Raw genomic sequence first — 18,150 nt, forward strand, 5'->3', positions numbered from 1 at the left:
TTAAAAAGAGGCCAGAAAAGAGGAATCAAAATAAGAGGTTTCAGAAAATGCAATCATTGAGAAAAAAAAAGAAAAAAGAAAGACTAGAAGCATAGGGGAAGTTTAATTCCCAGACATAAAGAATGATAAAACCTTAAAAATTGAGAAAGATTTACATAAAATCAATCAATCAATCAATCAATAGATAAATAAAAGTGGCAATAGGTTGCTTCCAGCACCTGCACTGGGTAGGATACAAATTAATCAGATTAATACTATTTGGAGAGGTTGTAGAAACCCTCTCAGTAGCAGTTTTCAATGGCAGGTCAAACAAATATTTGTGAAGCAAGATATATAGGTGATCTGCCTCAGAGCAGAGAGATGGCATAAATGACCTCTGGCAGATTACAGTTTAACGCTTTCTGGTTTGAATAAACACAAACTCATAGGGCAAGCTTTTAAGAAGCCATGTTTGGTTGAAGTTTATTTAAAAGCACTATGAAGGACCAAGATCTCTCCCTAGTTTTTATCATCTTAACATCTCAATAATGAAATTTCTTTCACAAGCCAGTCCCAGATGCGTTATTTAAACACATCTAATGCCTTTCATCAGTAAGTCTCATTCCCACCTTGTTCTACATGAAATATTAAGAAATGGCCTGAGTATCCAGAGGAAACTCTGCAAGAAATCAGTTGGCTGACAGAAACTTCTTGGCCTTTCAGATTATTTACTTGAATAGGTCAGCAGAGTGCCAAGTGTTGTGCAGGTGAGGAACACACCAAGAAACAAAAGACTCATCCTAAGAAACTTCCTTTTAATTATCTTATTCTTGCTCCTGGTACTGAGGAGTAAGTATGAGAATGTGCAGGAAAGAAGGAAGTGCCAGAACAGCACTTCAGACCAGCATTTTTGACATAAGCCTAACTGGAAGAGAGGAACATATCGGTCTTCTGTATAGAAGACCAATATGACTTAGACCCAGCCTTTAGGTGGGGAAAAAAATCATCAACAGGCACAGTGGTCTGTGTGTGCCTTTTTCACATCCGAGACCTTACAACTCAAGAGGTAGAAACAGCTGCAAGGGTAAAATGAGAGGGATCCTTCAACCTTCACCAGGCAGAAATGACTCTTCTGGATCTGGCCCAGACAGAAGTCGATCTCCCACAGGTGCAGAGAATCCAGGCAACTTGGCTGATGCATGTGCATTTGGTAGATGCTATGGGACTGTCTAGCTATTTTAGAATGTTACATATGCACATATACTAAACACTAGGGACTAATATGAATCTAATATGTAATTGCAAACATTCATTTTTATTCCTTTGTGGCACCTTGGCCAACATCAAGACAATAATTGCATAAGGCAGCTGCAAGCCATGTTTCTCTGGACTTGTCTACAAACCCCAAAGTGCCACCATATTTAACCTCCCCAGCTCCACCTCAGCTGGTATGGCTAGATGGCATGGCACAGCATGATTAAAAGATAACAGCTTGGCCTCCCCAAACCAGGACAGCCACTAGTCAACTTGAAATAGTGACAAGCTGCTTCTAGTTTTGGAATCAATTTACCAGCAAACAGCTCAGAGAACTCCCCGCAATCCCCTGCTATTTTACAGAGAGAAACACTCTCTCAGAGATGTACAAACCACAGCAGAGCCATGGAAGGTGGTTGGGGGAAAGGGAGAATTGTGAGACGTAGAAATATTTCTTCAAAATCTAATGCCAAGAAAATGTGTCTCTTGGGTCAAAATACAGACAAAAACATTGCTTAGGGTTTAGTACCCAACACTTCTCTCTTAAAATAAGCATTAGCAGGAAGAGAGGGGACAAATCAAATTTTTTTCTTAGAAATAAGGATTACAAACTTGAAAATCAGCCAGGTATCAGAAGAAGAGCCTATTATAACCACACTACCTAAACATGTAGACCATATGCCACGCACCTTTTTCATTGCAGATGCAGTGTGCTATGCCTTAGGGGCTGAAAACTGCTGCTCTTTGAATCTCTATGTTGGTACAACTGTGTTTGTAGAAGATGCTCAGCAACGAGATGAGTTTAAACTCATTAATTAACCTTAGTCATTACAATATATCAGAAAGGCTGCAGTCATATGACAGAGCTTATGGAAATACATGTAAGTGAGATCAAAAAACATGTGAATGGAAGAAAAGAACAAGAGCAAAACCTGACATGACATTTCACACTGCAGAAATACTTTAAAGATATTACACAAATTTCTTTAAAAAAAAAAGAAAGATGTTATGCAAGTCACTATTGTGCTCTTTCTCTCTCAGCTCTCAGATTATAGAAATCAGATTTAGAAAAGATCAACTAAATCCTGTCTTCCACCTGCTATAAAAATATTTTCTCCCAGTGGTGTATTAGTTTTTAACCCAAAAGAACTGAAACATTTTCCATAAATATGACTGCACATCACTAATACAATACAGCCTGCAGGCAGCTACTGGGATTTTTGCAGGATTCTCCCTATCACTTATTTCCAATTCAAAATAAGTTCTGTACAGATAATAGTTGCTTTACCCTCCCTGGAGATAAAAGGGTTTTTCTGATCAAGCTACAACTGCTGTTTTTTCAAAAAAAGTTTCTATTGTTTTTCCAACTGATTGCTTCTGCAGCATTTCAATTTTCCATTGGATCTAGATAATATTACGATGGTATATACCCTGCAGTTTCTTATATTTAGTCTGTGGAACACCTAAGGAGTTTTGCAGTAATGGCAATCAGCACACTGCCTCTCTCCCCTTGTGCCTTACATCTTCTCTTCTGTGAATGCTCCAAGTATACGTTTCCTTTTGCCTTCAGTTTGTTGTATTTCTTTGCTTTAATATTGAAGGGATTTTTGGTCTTTGCGATGCAAACCAGAAATTACAGTAATACTGTTTGGTTTGCAGCAAATTTGTATGGCTTTATAATAAGCCATCAGGATCTAATAAGGAGACTTGCTGAAGTGGGTGTTCATTATGCACCCATCTCAAAACCCAAAGAAACTGCATTTCTCACCTCTTTGGGAGCATTCCTCCAGTTTCTCCCCCACAATGTTCTTCTTGTTCATGTTTAACAGGGAGGAACTAATTTCTGTCTTTCTTCCTTAAAGAATGCAGACCTAGAAAGTGCCAAATTCAATCACGAAAGCAGTAGCTGGTTCAACATCCCTCCTGACAGGTTCTTATAACTTCAGGAAGGCTGGAGGGAAAGGAAATGTGAGGAATCCCCAAAACCCTTCATCATCAAGGAAAGAGGTTTGGCCTTTCCTCAGACAGTCAGCCAGAAATCAATCTTGAGGGAAGAAAAACACAGGAACATTTTAGCTTGTTCCAACTTACTTCTTAAGCCTTGCCCCATAAATCAGTACCTACTCATCTTCAGTTCAATGGGTTGCATATGACGGCATTTAGAGCTGCAGAGGACAGAGCACAGGGCAGGATGAGACCCTGCCTAACATTGCATAATTCAACAGAAAAGCAGCTCTTCAGGCCCTCTCTGTGACACTGCACAATCTGTCACAACCTTAACCCACCCATCTGCAGACTGCCCCCACACTACACACCCATTTGCAGAAGCCAGTCAAAACTCTCTTTTTTGCCTCCCCTCACACTTTTACCCAAATCACTTGTGTAAAGCGTCCTGCGAAGGGGTGGCGGGGGAACAAGGCAAATTATAATTGATTAATCACAACTGAATAGCTTTGAAAAGTCTGAGACGTAGCAGGGGGAAGGGGAGACAATGTGTCATTGAGGTTTCTGTCTTACCGCATGACAAAATCTGCTTGATCTATTTGTTTGCCACAGCCGCTCTTTTTCAGGATCCCACCGTTTCCCACCACGGAGCATTTCTTCAGTGGCAGCTGGAAGGGAGTAGCCTAGCAACACAAAACAAGGACCGGTTTTACAGAGGAGAACACACGCATCTTTGTAGCAGCCGCTCCTGGAGAATCCAGGGAGCTGGCAGGGCTCAAAGTGATGAAAGAAAAGGGAGAATTAGGAGCTGGGGAGGGGGGGGAAGTACAGAAATTAGCTGGTAAGTAGATGTAGGACACTTCTTATCCCCACTCCCCAAACCAGGACGCAACAAACGTGATACAGAACATAACAACATCTCTGCAAAACCAAAACTGCCTAAAGTCCTGATGCAGATACTGACCAAGCCAGGCAGTCAGGTCAGAATGAGCCTTCTAGCCAAGCTGCAAGGACACAGGAGAAATAAGACAACCAGGAAAAAAAGAAAAAAGAAAAAAAAAAAACCCAACATGAAAGTGACCTTCCTGAGCTGATACACAAAAGACTCTCTGGGGAAGAAAGGAAGGAAGGAACAGGGAACAAGGTGATGACAGAAGGGCACTGGGAATCAGGAGTCACCCTGGCTCCCTCCGTGGTTGTGTCGCTGGGACGGGTCACTCTGAAGCCTTAAGCAAATATATTTAGAGCTTGACAGCAGCTCCTTAAACACTCAGCTGCCCAGACACAGCATAAATTAAAATTAGAAAGGGACCACTTTAACTAAGGAGCTCTTGTAGCCACTTAGCAGGGCATAAAAGTGCAAGGTCAAATTGTCATGCTATCCTATGCATCAAACACAGTAATGAATTAGATCTGTATAGTCTTCTTCATTCCAGAGGATCTCAAAAGTATGGGTGGGACATCATCCTGTCAGCCCCAAGTCATTCACCTTTAGTGAGGTCGGGACAGTCACATTTAAACAGCACACAGTGCATCAGTGCAGCCCAGCATACAAAAAAAAAAGGGGGGGGGGGGTGAAAAGACATGTGAATTTAAAGCAGTGCGATTTAGTTATAGAATGGAATTTGTCTACGATACAAGAGTTAATATTCTCCTCATGCAAAAAATTGTGCAGGGGTTTTTTATTTATCAAACCTGTCAAAACCTGACTGCAGCAGAGACAGAAGTTGTTGCACAGGCTTCTGAGAATGCAAATGCCACAATGACAGGATGCAGCTTCTCAAAACAATTCTCCTCTCCAGGAGGACAAGGCAGAATGGTGGCAGCACTTGTCCTCACTTACATGTACAGAGCAACATCTAACATTGCATCATGTATTCACCAGGCACTGTGACGCTGTACATGGTCCAGGAAACAGACCCAGCGTTATAGCACAAACTCTGTATTTGTTAGGACTTATTGCTAACGTCTTATTTCTTTTCTTCCTTGCATTTATTTGCTTTATTTTCTTTTCTCAGCAAACTAGATTCCATTCAGCTACGATAAAGTCACAACCTGCTTTCTAATGAAAAACATTAAAGCATTTTGTTTATCCTAACTCTGGATTAAGATATGCTAAAGCAGAGAAATAAATTTTAGTTTCCTGAGACCCGGCCACCGTTAGGAACCCAGTGATAGCACAGCGGAGCAATACTAAATATGCAACTGCATTCTTGTCCTGCATTTGCCTTCTCAAGAACACTTTTTAATTTACACAGTTATTGAACTAGGAGCATATCTTGAAATTCAAAGGACATCTCATCTCTGAGGTGACCCTGACCAAATGAGAGCTCACATACTCAGTAAAGGGGGGGTGGGGAGGATGGGAATCAGAGGAAATGTAGAAGAAATATGTTTTATAAGTAACAGTACCTTTCTTATTCAAGATATATCAAAGCTAGTTACACAAAGGCAAGGCTGTGACAAATGACAGACAAAGGCAGCAGCCATTAACTCTTCCTTTTAAGAGTTGTGGACACTCTGTTACATAAATTCTGTGGCTTTAGTACATGGTGAGTGGCTTTAGACCCCCCAAATAAATATATAGGAGTTACTAAATGCTTCAAAATTCTGTGAGTTGCAAACAGCCTTTGATATTGCTTGAGATGACTTGCTGTCCTTCAAGGGAGGCTTATATCCTGTTACGCTCAAAGATGATAATATTTATTTGTCATTTGCATACACACTTTTGTTTCCAAAAGCACGTGAAGCTTTGAAACTCTTGTCCTTCAGAGAGTCCAAGAAACGAAAGAACAAGATCAGGGCTGCCAGGGGCATTTGAGGGAGCCAAAGGAAAGTTAGAAGGGGCAGATAAAATCACGATGGTGGTTGTCCCTCTGCCTAACCTGCGAAGAAATCCACTCGCTCTATGGACATAGGAGGAAAACCAGGCTGAACACAGTTCTTTGTGAAAAGCCACTATGCCCACAAGACCCCACAGAAGCTTTTGCCTGCCCCAGCAAAGAACTGAGAATTCAGGACATGGCATAGACATTGGACAGAGTCTACATGCCACCGTTTAGCTTAAAATGTTCAACGGATGCATTTTTCGGAAGACCATACTTAGAAGCTTTCTACAGACATTATGCAAAAGACCTAGTTCCAGTACCATAACAGCGGGGGGGGCATGGTGTCAAGGCCTAAGGATTAAGTATCCCTGCTGCTTGGTAGGATTTCAGCTGCTTTGAGCTTAATGAAGAGCAATTGCTTAGGATGACCTGGGAGAAACCTGCATTTGTTATCTTGCACATGACTTTTCTTCAAACATTCAAATCACAGATCTGTATTATTGCTGAGACTGCAGGTGCATTTCAGGAACTCTGCCCTGAGCCTCTTTGTCCAAAAAACTGCCTGGTCATACACAAATCGTACAAGTCTTAAACTCAAGTGTTGCCCATAAGCAACTATGAAACATATAGCTCCTTCTTCTCTCTACAAAAGGCATTTCTCTTTTCCCTTTTTCAAAGAAACAGGCTCCTGAGCTTTGAAATTGTTGGGAAATCACCATCCTGTAATCTAGTTAGCAGCAGCATACCCAACCCACTGCAGGACGTTAGTGCGATGGCACGCTTCCCTTCCCTCCACATCCAAAGGATGCTCATGGGACAGCTAGCCCAGATAAAGGCACTTAGAGGCTCTTCAAAGTTAAAATGCTGCGGGCTTCATTCTGTGACTTCCCATAAGCATTCAGCTCATTCCTTCCTTTGGGCTGCCCAAAATAGGAGGTGCAAACAGCTTAAAGCAAAATTGCAACACAATTAACCAAAAGGTAGTTCCAGCCTTAACAGCAGTAGAATCACTCAGCTTGTTATCAGCTTTCCACATCACTACTGGGCTTTCAAGATGTTTCCCTGTGTCCTCTAGCTGTTCCTACTGCTGGCTTGTCAGGGTACACACTGTGGATTTAAGGTTGAATTTAATATTTAATTAATTATCAAAACCTGGAGTTATTTTTTTCCTCTAAGGGTAAAAAACATCTTAAATGGAGTCTAATAATGATTCGTTTCTTCATGCCAAGTGATCTTATGCTATCTTCACGGTATGGGTGATCTGCCTTCAGATTTTTTGAATGTTATGTTGGGGTTGAAGGTAATTTCGGTAAGAGGCAATTTTCAATCAAGACTTATATTTTTCAGGTGATGGTGCTATTTGGAGATAATAGTATATAGTAAACCCAAGTTTGCTTCTAGGTTTCTATTATCAGCAAAATATGTTTCACAGGACTTAGAAAAACCTTCTCATGCTTTCCTTCTTTACCTCCCACAGCGTAACTCTGTGCTAGGCAAATTGTCAGTTCATAGTTAACAGCATATAAGTTCTCACATTGTGGGGACTCAGCTGCCATTTATGCTAAATGCTCACAAAAAGCTCAGTTGTTTTTCTCCTTAGAATGGTAAGCTAGCTTAACAAATGCTGGCTTTGGACTGTAAAGTTGTAACAAAAGCATTTTCATTAATATTAGCTTCCTGAAACTCTGTTATTTTCATTGTCAACACATTTGTTATCTTCTTCATTCATAAAATTTTAATGAACAGCCAGAGTCTTGTGGGTGGACTAGAAAAAATAGCGCAGCATCAGTTCATCTAGTGTAATAGAGAAAATGTAAAAATAAATGACCAACTAGTCCCCAATTTTAAGCAATCATTACCACAGAACTTGCACACTATTAACTAAAAACACCTTACATATTGGAAATAAGCGGGATGAATTCCCTTTAAAAGTAAGTTTCAAATAATTTTAAAAAGGATTTCGTAAGGCGGTTTTTAAAAGGCATCTCCAAACAAAACCAAAGACAGAAAGGCCCCATTGTCTCATTTTCCCTGATTTAAAACAATGAAACTCCACTGATAATCAGTGAAGATGTTCTAGTTCATATTCATGTAAACGAACGAAGAACCTGCACATCCCCCTGAGAATTCAATGACAAATAAGCACACAAAGCAATAGATTAAAGACTCCCAATTGAATATGGGACTAATTTAACAAAGCATCTATCCGGCAATTCACTGATTAGTTTCATCATTCATCTAAGTAGAAATAAATCATTGTCATCAGTTAAAAGAACATTACAGAGTACTAACAAAATATAATTTATTTTAGATAATGCTACTCTAATTCACTTTGATTTCATTGTTAGGTTGTTAATGCATTAATTTTTGCCCGCTCCCTGCCAAAGATTAATCAGCAACCAAATTCTTACTGGGAAAACAGGAAAAATTACAGTATTCAGTCTCTGACTTAATGCTGAAGATGTTAAAACATTGAAAACACTGAGAACATAAATTAGAATACAATGGGTTTTTAAATAAGCATTTTGAATTTGCAAGAGATGCTGTGATTCTACTGTCCTTTTTGAGAAGGCAGCATCCTGTTGAGAAGGGCGTTGTTCTGCTGATTTTCCTAAGGAGCCAGCAAAACCCCAAGAGTTAACGAGAAGCCAAATTCAGCTCTTAATAAAACATTTTCTGGCACCTTTGCATAAGGATGCAGCTGACACTTTAAAGGATAGCTCTCTGTGTGTCAGCCACAGGTAATGTGGCCTTGGTTTTTTACGCTGTCAGACATGGCAGGGTGGCAAATGCTCCTTCTTCATTGTTTACAAATCATCTTCGGTCTGATGGGCCTTTTGTTCCTCCTACAGAGCTGTCAAGACATGACAGCTTGACGGCAACCGGCTCCAAAAAACATCAGTGATGTCAGGGATGGCATATTCTCTATAGGGGAATGTGGAGGGTGCCTGTCGTTCCCTGCATTTCACTCATTCCTCTCCGCCAAACTGCTCCAATCCTGCCCTGACCCGGGTACAGGAGCCCAGAGCAAGGAGTAACTACTGACGGCGAGGTAATGAACATCACAGAGGTCAGGAGGAGCTGGTCCTCCTGAAAGAGAGAGGATTTTTCAGCCCACCTCCTACACTATGCCACCACAGGGAGACAACTGACGTTCTTCTTTCTATCCTTTAGAAGTAATTGTTATTTTCTCGGGAAAATAACTGTTTTCACCAAAAAAATGCTTAAAGTTTGGGGGGTTTTTAGCAAAAATTGAAAATTTTGAAAAATAAAAGATGGACTTCCTTTTCAGGAAGACTTCCTTTAAAATTGGGTGCACTTATCTAAAAAGTCTTGCATGTAGTAATTCATAGCTTCAGACATTTTATATCATAAACCTATTTTCAGCCCGGCCTTTCTGTTTGTAGTTACTGATTGAAATAACTGTACAAAGTTTGAAATGCATCTGAAATTTTAACAACAATTTAGAACTCACTTTTGTATAGAGAAACAAAAGAAACATGGATTAGAATGAAAGTGTCTGAGAGCTGGAAAGGGAGAAAATCTTTTCTATATCATAATCTTGAGCAATTGCTGTGGGCTGGAAGATGCGTGCATTTTAACATATCAAGAAACCACACTGATACTTTACTGGCAGATTTACTGAATGCCATATAATTCCTAAATTGTTTTGTGTTCACACAAAGCTATATTACAAAAGCACATTAGTGAAACGGTTGAAAGCTATATTTCGCATGTACAAAATCTGTCAGAATCACAATGTATGTTCCACTGACACTCGCTAAATGTGTGTGTTAGCTATAACTCATACAAAATTCTCTATATTCCATTAATATGTGAAATAATGCATGAAATGTTAAGCAAGAAGCAAGCCAAAAACCTTGCCTCTATGGTAATGCTGTCACAAAGCAGAGGGATAGGTATAAGCATACTTAGAGTAATTTTGTGGAACGGATCAGAATGGAGCCCCTGCCAGACTGATCCCACGTATGTAGCACACTGCCTCTTTGTGTATGCTAATTATGACTATCAATAAATAAGCTGAGCATGGTTTTTCAAATTCTGGACTCGGATACTACCAAACCCCAATATTTGATTACAAAGCTATTACTACAGGAAGAAACTGTGACAGTGACTGACTATGAAATCCCTTTAGGAGACAAGAGATCTTAAAATGAACCTCCAGCTACCTTCTTCAGTTTCTTTTTTTCAATAGTTTCCTTGCTCAACAGAGGCACTGCCAACTAACAAACTTTGAAACCTGAAGCTCACTGCTTGCACAAAAGACAAGTGGTCCAGGTGGGGCAAGCTTCTCTGTAGTACCATGCAAGCATGTCTCAGTCATGACAGCAGTGTCTTTATCAAGGATTGAAGTGGAATTAAACATTCAAGCTCACATAAACTTTGTGCTCTTCACAAATATGTACTTCAGGCGGTATGGTTTTTCATGAGATTAATGTCTCATGAAACATTTATATGGGGACACAGGACCGCAAAAGACCACTTAGGAGACTGAATGCATTGCTCTGCGACTGCAGGAAACCCTCTTATATCCAAAAGGATACATGGGATATTAACTGCAGAGCAACCACACACAAAAGAGAGAACGCTTTGCAACATAGCTGCATATTCACAAAAAACATGGAGTACCAGTAACTAGCTGGCAGTCACTTTTAGTTCAAGCTGTACTTTAAGTAGGAACTTCAAAACGGTGTGCTCTCTAATAGCTTTCCACCCAGCGTGAAGTCACTGCAAGTGAGTACTTGCCATGAATTAAAAGAACATTTCAGTTTGCTACTGTGGCATTTAATTCAATGGAATCAGCCTTCATACAGCCAGGATAGCACAGTGTGGGGATTATGGGAAAAAAGAAAAAAAAAAAAAATCACATTTGGAGATTGTAACGGTTTATTTTAGAAAATTGACTATTGATTGTATATCACAAACAGTATTTTACACAATAATGCTCTGGGAATGTGAAGGGAATTCTCCCTTATAAGACAAAGAGACATTAATGGGTGGGAAATTCCAAAGTTCTGGAAGATTTCTGGATCCAAACTTTATGACCTGCAATGCACTAGGACCCCAAACTTTGGATTAAAAATTATAAAAAGGAAATATCATTTCATGATTAATTAAAAAAAGGAACACAGCCTACCGGGGGTGGGGAGGGGGTCTCTTATTCTGGAAGATGTTATAGCTTCCAACATTTCCACAATTGGGAGGCCTCAGGAAGGACTTGAGCTGCCTTCCAAATAGCTGCATTTAGATGTTCGATGGAGCAACCCAGTCCCATGTAAACTTTACAAAATGCAAAAATAATGTACAAATTCCTTGAGAAACAGCTTGACCAGAATTTGTAAATAACTGCCTCTGTTGGCTTCCCTAACCACCTTCTCATACACTTGAATAACTCACTTGATTTTTTTCTTTTTTAATCCTGTGTGATAAGAAGGATAAACTTTGATTCATAGGTCGAATCACTAAACTCTGCCAACCGCCACAGAAACACTCAGCAAATCCTTCCTTTTACCTGACCACCTGCCATCACCAGCTGCCACCACGAGCTTAGAGGAAAACACCGTCCATTGGGTGGGATTCTCAGCCCTGCTCTGCTTTGCCAGCACCTCCGGAGGTAGGTACACAACACCCTCCCACTTAGATTTCAACTGACTCAGACTTAAATGCTCGCACTCTACAGCCTTTACACACCAGGCAGCAATTCACCTCCCGGTTCGCTGGCACTCAATGGCAGAAAGACATGCAGACACACCAGGTATTCCAGTGGTTATTTAATATTGCACTGCGCTCAATGCTTAGCAGCCACCCCTCATCTTTTGCGCTTAGAGATCTAACTTTCAGATGCTGCTTTTGAACAGCTTGCCCATCCTCCACTTTTTCCCTGTTCCTTTCTTAATCTGCTCCAAGTCTGAGCAGAAGAGAAAAAGCTAACTACATCAAACTGCATACGCCAGGGTTGCATTGGTACAACGCTCTAAGCTTAAGTCAAAAAAAGTGCATTGAAACATTTTTGAGTTTTGACTGGATGTTTCATGGAAACAAGGGTAAGCACAAATCATCACTTCAGGGGGAAAACCTACTTTTTTCATGTCATGCATGTCTATTAAACAACAAGAGTAGTTACTATTTTATGAGAGTTTAATGAGTTATTCTGCAGGCCTGGGAAAAGGCAGTATAAACTTTGTAATTAATCTCCTGCATTGCAGCGTACAATTTCCTAGCTGAGGAATTCACTGTATATAGGCACACGTTTTAACTTTTATGCACAAAAGTTTTTGTTAAAGTAAATAACTATTATATTCCAGTTAGAGAAATGTAGACAGAAAACAAATAATATCATTGCCCAGTGACAAAGTCCTCCAACTCTGACTGTACTTTCTCCCTCAGCAATTTCAGGATGGAAGAACAGTAACAAGCTGAAACCAAAACAGAATAGGGAAAATTGCAGCGTATCTGCTTACTTATGCCTGGTGTAGGAATAAGTAGACAATGTACTCTCACGTTGAATTATTCTCTTCTGAGAGCATGGGACAACACACAGTCAGCAAAGATAGGAAAAAATTTGGAAATTTTGCAAGACCAACTATTGTTCAGTAAGGGGTACTACTCACTTATTTTCCCAGCTTTACAAAGGATTTCTCAACACAGTTTCATATATATGTAAGGTTATTGCCAGGAACAATCCACAATCAAACACACAGTTCCTAAGCATTTTAAGATCAATCCTAACCCTGCAGAACTGATGCAGGATGAATGTTTCTACAATCGCTTGAGCAGAATACAAATAATTATGAAACGCAACAATAGCCTGCATTGAATGTGGGTGGGGGTAGGAAAAACAGCACGCAGGAGGACTCTGAAGAAGGTGTCAGGAGACTCATCTGCATGTATGTGGTTGATTTACTAAAAAGCTCATCCAGCTATAGAAACACAAAGTTCTCTAAAATCTTATTAGTAGCACACAGTATATGCAATAAATAAGGTTAGTTTCAGCTCATAAAAAATATAAAGGGCTTCCAATTCTACTTGTATAAAAGACAATAACACTTAAACAAAGGAATGGCTCTCTGAATTCCTGAGGGCCCTCTGATCCCACTGATATGAATAAGGAGCTGCAGCAAAGGAAATCAATCAACTCATACAGGCACCAAAATATGGATTGAGTTATCATGTGACAGATACCGAAGTTTAAAGCTTTGGCTTTTATTTTTTAGGCTGTCTTAAAAGCAATACACCTCCGTTTAGCTAGTATATTAAACAATGAGCTTCTACAAGGAAAAGATCCACTAATCAAAAAATGTTTCTTGCCTTTGCTTTACCTCTAAACAGTTCAGATGAATCAATGACGTCTATTGAGAATCACTAGTTAAAAAGACATCAAAGACAACTAAGCAAGGATTGATCTCTCTACGAAATTTGCGATTAGAGTCTGAGTGGAGTTTAAACACTGAGATTGGTTTCTGGCAGCATGGAAGCACTGTTGACTTTCTTTAATACTTGCAGATATATATTTTTTTTTTCCTTGTCTATTAATGAGAAAAATTAAGTCTCTTAAGAAAGCTTCACTTATAGATAAGGAGGAAATATCTAACTATTTTAAGACAAATTTTAGACTTTGAAAATTCCAAATTTTACAATACAGATGCAGATTTATTTACCAATCTTTCTTATGGTAAAAACCAAACAACTCCTTCTGATTCCAATTAGGTAAATGTAGATAAACAGCAAAGGGAACCACAACAGAGAAAGGTTAGGTAGGAAACATTTTAGGGGCTCTGGTGTTTCTAGGTGTTTAGAATAGTTTATGGGTAGTGATTGGATGAAAAAGCCTTATGATATTGGGCTGCCCAGAAACATTTAAAAAAATCCAACGTGTAATATCATCTTACAGATACAGTGGGTTCATTTAAATGCACTACTGAATTGGATGAAAAAATGGCATGAATCCGGAGAAGTGAGCAATCACTTTTTTTCCCCTCCCATAGCACACAGTCAAACCAAACACATAAAATATATACTAAGAAATAAGAAACAGTTTGAGGAATCAATAAACGTACCCAGCTCCAAAGAGCCATTCTATCTGGGCCAGGTTAGGAGCCTGCATCAATCTGTATCTTACATCTTTAGCCTATCTTTCATCCACAAACCTAGATGGCATGTGAGTTGGCTCATGTAACTAACAACACAAGAGAAGTTGACTCTTAAGAGTTGAAAAGCAAATAATAGTATGCAAAGAAAACAACACAAAGAATTTTAAGGACTGCACGTAAAGCAAGGGTATAGGTCTTCATTTAGAGTACTATCTTTCTTTAGGGAAGTCCTTCTGCAGAAACTAGAGCCAAGGTTAAAAGACCTTGCTGAAAAGTAAAAAAGGTGGTTAGCTGCATAATAGGATTTACATATAAGTGACTACCAAATGGTTTAAAAAGGAATGTTTACCAGACAAGGAAGCAATTAGAGGAAAGTGCAGTGTGATGTAATGTCATGTCTAAAGGTTATGAAAACAGAAGTTTAGAAGTCCAGGGAGGCAGAGGGAAAAAGCTGTTACAATTACAGAATCAATGAAGTTTCCATAAGCTATTTATTTTTTCCAGTAATGAAAACAAAACTCCTTAAAAGGTATTTTCAGAGGCATGAGTGTAATTCATGAACTTGTTTGAATAACTTATCATAAACTGATTTGAATAAACAACTATAATTTCTATATCAATACTAAAACACTTAGTAATATAAGATTAAAATGGGGAAAAGTGTCATTTCATTATATAAGGGTTGTAGGTTCCCCAAAAAGCAAACAGAAAGTGTCATTTGTCGCGAGCCTACACAAAAGTTCTTTGGGGGCTAGCTCCTCTACTGAGAGCACAGCAAAACAGGGAGGCTAGGCTTCATGGACCAAACCCAACCTAAGACTGAAGTCTCAGTAGTACAGTGTACACATCAGAATCTGAAAATTAGAAGTCCAGTTAAATGGTGTAGACCAAGGCAACGGCAAGCCTACTGAAAGGCAATACAGAACAAAATTAATTTCACATAAAGGCACGCCTTTTTTCACCGACTTGGCGCTTCCCTTGATTTTAGCATCCTATAATGCAGGTAATCCAGTCCAACTTCCTGCACCAGGCAGGGTCACCCGTGAAAACCGGTCAATATATGCTGTTCCTTACGCGCTTCAGCGTCTCTGCATCAGCCAGGCGGTCTTCAGCTGTAACTCGCCGGATTGTTTCCCCGACCGCACCCGCGGCGTAGCAGCTCGGGGCGCGGCAGGGCAGGCCCCGGCCACGCCGCCGCCCGTGCCCGCGGGTCAGGACCCTGGTCAGCTCCGGGCCGCCGCCCCCCCCCGCCGCGGCTCCCCCGGGCCCCCGCCGCGGCTCCAGCCCCGCCGGCGGCGGCGGTAATCCCGCCGGCACGGTCCGAGTCCGCGCCGAGATTATTTCGGTGCACGTAATGGGAAGTGCCAGCCTTGGGGTCCGGTTTCCACGTGAAGAATTACAGTAATAACGAACTGTGTGCCTCTACGAGACAGCACCCAATACTTTTTCATACCTTGATTATCCTGTTGCTCTGAGCAAATACAACCCCTGTATTCTTGATAGCCCATTTTCGGCACATCTTGTTCATGTCACTCACATTCTACTTTCCATTCCGTTTGGTCAGGGGAAAAAAAAAAAATCTCTTAGAGGTATAATTACGTTTGCTGAGTGAAGAGATTAAAAAAATTATGTGTTGTCCTCTGTTAGAGGTTGCAATTTGGAGAAGACAATGTCAAAAGTTTTAATAAACTGCAACTCTCTTCTGCCAGCTGAACAAAACACCACGCAAATCAGAGAAGCCACTAAGACATCATTTTATTTTGTTTTTTAAGATATTGTCTGACCCGACAAATAGTTTTTCAGCTTTCTATTAAACTAATACTAACTTTATTTTTCACTAAAAGCTATTCCCAAACCAAAAGCAAATCCAGGGCAAACTAATGAACGTCAAGATGACTCACTCAGCAGGAAGCTATTAACATAACAAGAATGCACTGGATTGATTACTCCCTGAGTGCTAAGCACTACCAGCAAGCTACTCGAGGTCTAGAGGGCTCTCCCTCCCCTTAGTTTTTGGGGCCTGCTTCAGCCCCTTCCAAATCCTAGGCCGGGGAGAGAAGTTTCCTAACAGTAAATATCTGAGCCTTGTGACTTGCAAGAGGACAGCGGTAAAAGAGCAAAGGACTTGGAGTTTATCAGTGGAGAACATCTGGGTCCCCAATAGGGATGACAGGTCATTAATTAGCCTCATGCTGAACCCACTCTCAGTACTTGCTAGCATGTAACACTAACATTCAGACATGACAGATGACCGTAGCTTCCATACAGCATTTTTAAACACATATCCTTGCCACACTCGTTCCCCTGGCTAAGAAAAACCACTCCACTCTGCCTCTTATACTCATTGTACTGCTTTAGTTTTCATCCTTTTACAAAGGCAGAAGTCACACAAGAAGTGCCATGATCTTCCACCCTTTGAAAACTCACTTGGCTGACTTTGATACTCCCCAAACTTAATCTTCTAACTTTTCCTTTAGCTTTCTTTGTTCACATGAGGAATCTCATGGAAAAAGACGGCACAGGCTGGTTGTTGGCTTTTGATAAGACATGTAACTGTGTCCTCTAGTTCCATCTTCCCACAGTATCTCTAAGTTTATTTTTAGAGCGCTCTCAGTCAATTAAAGAGAGATATTCAAGTGGTGTTGCTCTCCACTCATGTCTGGATAGCCTTTAAAGGGCAGACTTAGAAAAAAAAGATTGTAAAATGACATTGTGAATGTTGTACATTATATTCCTTCTCAATTGTATCCAGCTAAAAAATGTCACACTTAAAATAAAAAAGATGCTTTTTCCCCTATGGATATAATCTCCCAAAATGTGACCTGTGATTAGAAAGTCAGATTAGGTTCTTTTCTCTTGTATTTTTACCATCGCTAGTAAAGATTTTGCACAAGTGGACCACTTGGATCTTCCATTTTTGTGCTGGTCTCCTGACAATGCCATTCATGATACCTGGAAACTAAAGACTATTAGACCATTCCACTGTAACAACCAAGTTAACAACAATACTGTCCTTTTTCCAGTAAATAAGTGTAATGACTTCAGAATATGCAGAGAACAAGTAGATTAAATACATTCTTTTTAATAGTATCCCTCTTCTACTCCTAATTACATTTTCATGCCCCTCAACGTAGATCTGTACTCTTTTCGCCGGGAACAAGTGTGACTCTGTCTTGGATTGCCATAGCCTACGTTTTCTCATCTTTTTTACTCAGCTTCTCCTTTGCTTTAGCAAGGCATGGCACGTTTGGGTATTTACCTTCATTGTTTCTACTATCAACACAGACAAGTTGGCCTAGTATATGTAAAATATCCATAATAAAACTTATCCATCTGGTACATCTCCAAGGTATACAGTCAAAAGCTATGGCTGGTTTAACTGTACCATGAGTCCTTTGCATGCCCACCTGCAGAAGGAAGCTATCTGCTAAAACCTAACAGGCCAACGCAGAAGAGCACCTGGGCATAGAGGCCACAGCATATGCGGTGGCACGAGCATCCTGCGACCACATCTGGAATGATAGTTGTAATGGTCATAATCCAGCCCATAAGCCAGAGCTGGAAGCCACATTTCTGACCTGTCTCATGCTGTCACACTGAGAAGAGTACTTTCTGAGAAGCAGCTTTACCAAAGACAAATTGCACTTGTTTTGAGGGCAGAAGGCTAAGAGCAAGCAAAAGAGGAGATGAAGAGAAGGGCTCCCGCACTATGTCCTGTCAAAAACATTGCAGATACCACCAAACTTTACCTCTGTTATCAACTATGTTTGTCCCCTGGATTAATACCAGTTGTTTGGTGTGAAATAAGATCAGCTGGGCTACCATCTTTGTTAAAGGCTAGCATAGAGATAGCCTGGATGCCCATAATAAGTTTACTAAAGCAGAGGCCTCTTGTGGGGAGGATGGTAAAAACCTAGGAAAGGCAATGGTCCTTCTTGAGCTGGCGTGAAAGACCTGCGGGCTTTGATGACAGAAAAGGCAACCTGAAAATAAAGATAAGGGTCCAGCACAAGACTGGTACTCCCTCAGCCCCT

At 40.3% G+C, this 18,150-nt stretch overlaps 1 protein-coding gene across 1 annotated transcript in view; it reads right to left on the reverse strand.

Moving 5' to 3' along the window:
* The window catches only part of ST8SIA1 (ST8 alpha-N-acetyl-neuraminide alpha-2,8-sialyltransferase 1), a 129,425-nt gene that overhangs the window by 54,850 nt on the left and 56,425 nt on the right, over positions 1-18,150 (reverse strand). Inside the window, exon 3 of the mRNA XM_050902045.1 lies at positions 3,751-3,860. Coding sequence (XP_050758002.1) covers positions 3,751-3,860 — 110 coding nt within the window. The remainder of the gene's footprint in view (positions 1-3,750; positions 3,861-18,150) is intronic.

The sequence above is a fragment of the Gymnogyps californianus genome, chromosome 1 (genome assembly GCF_018139145.2).
Source record: "Gymnogyps californianus isolate 813 chromosome 1, ASM1813914v2, whole genome shotgun sequence".
NCBI classification, from domain to species: Eukaryota; Metazoa; Chordata; class Aves; order Accipitriformes; family Cathartidae; genus Gymnogyps; species Gymnogyps californianus.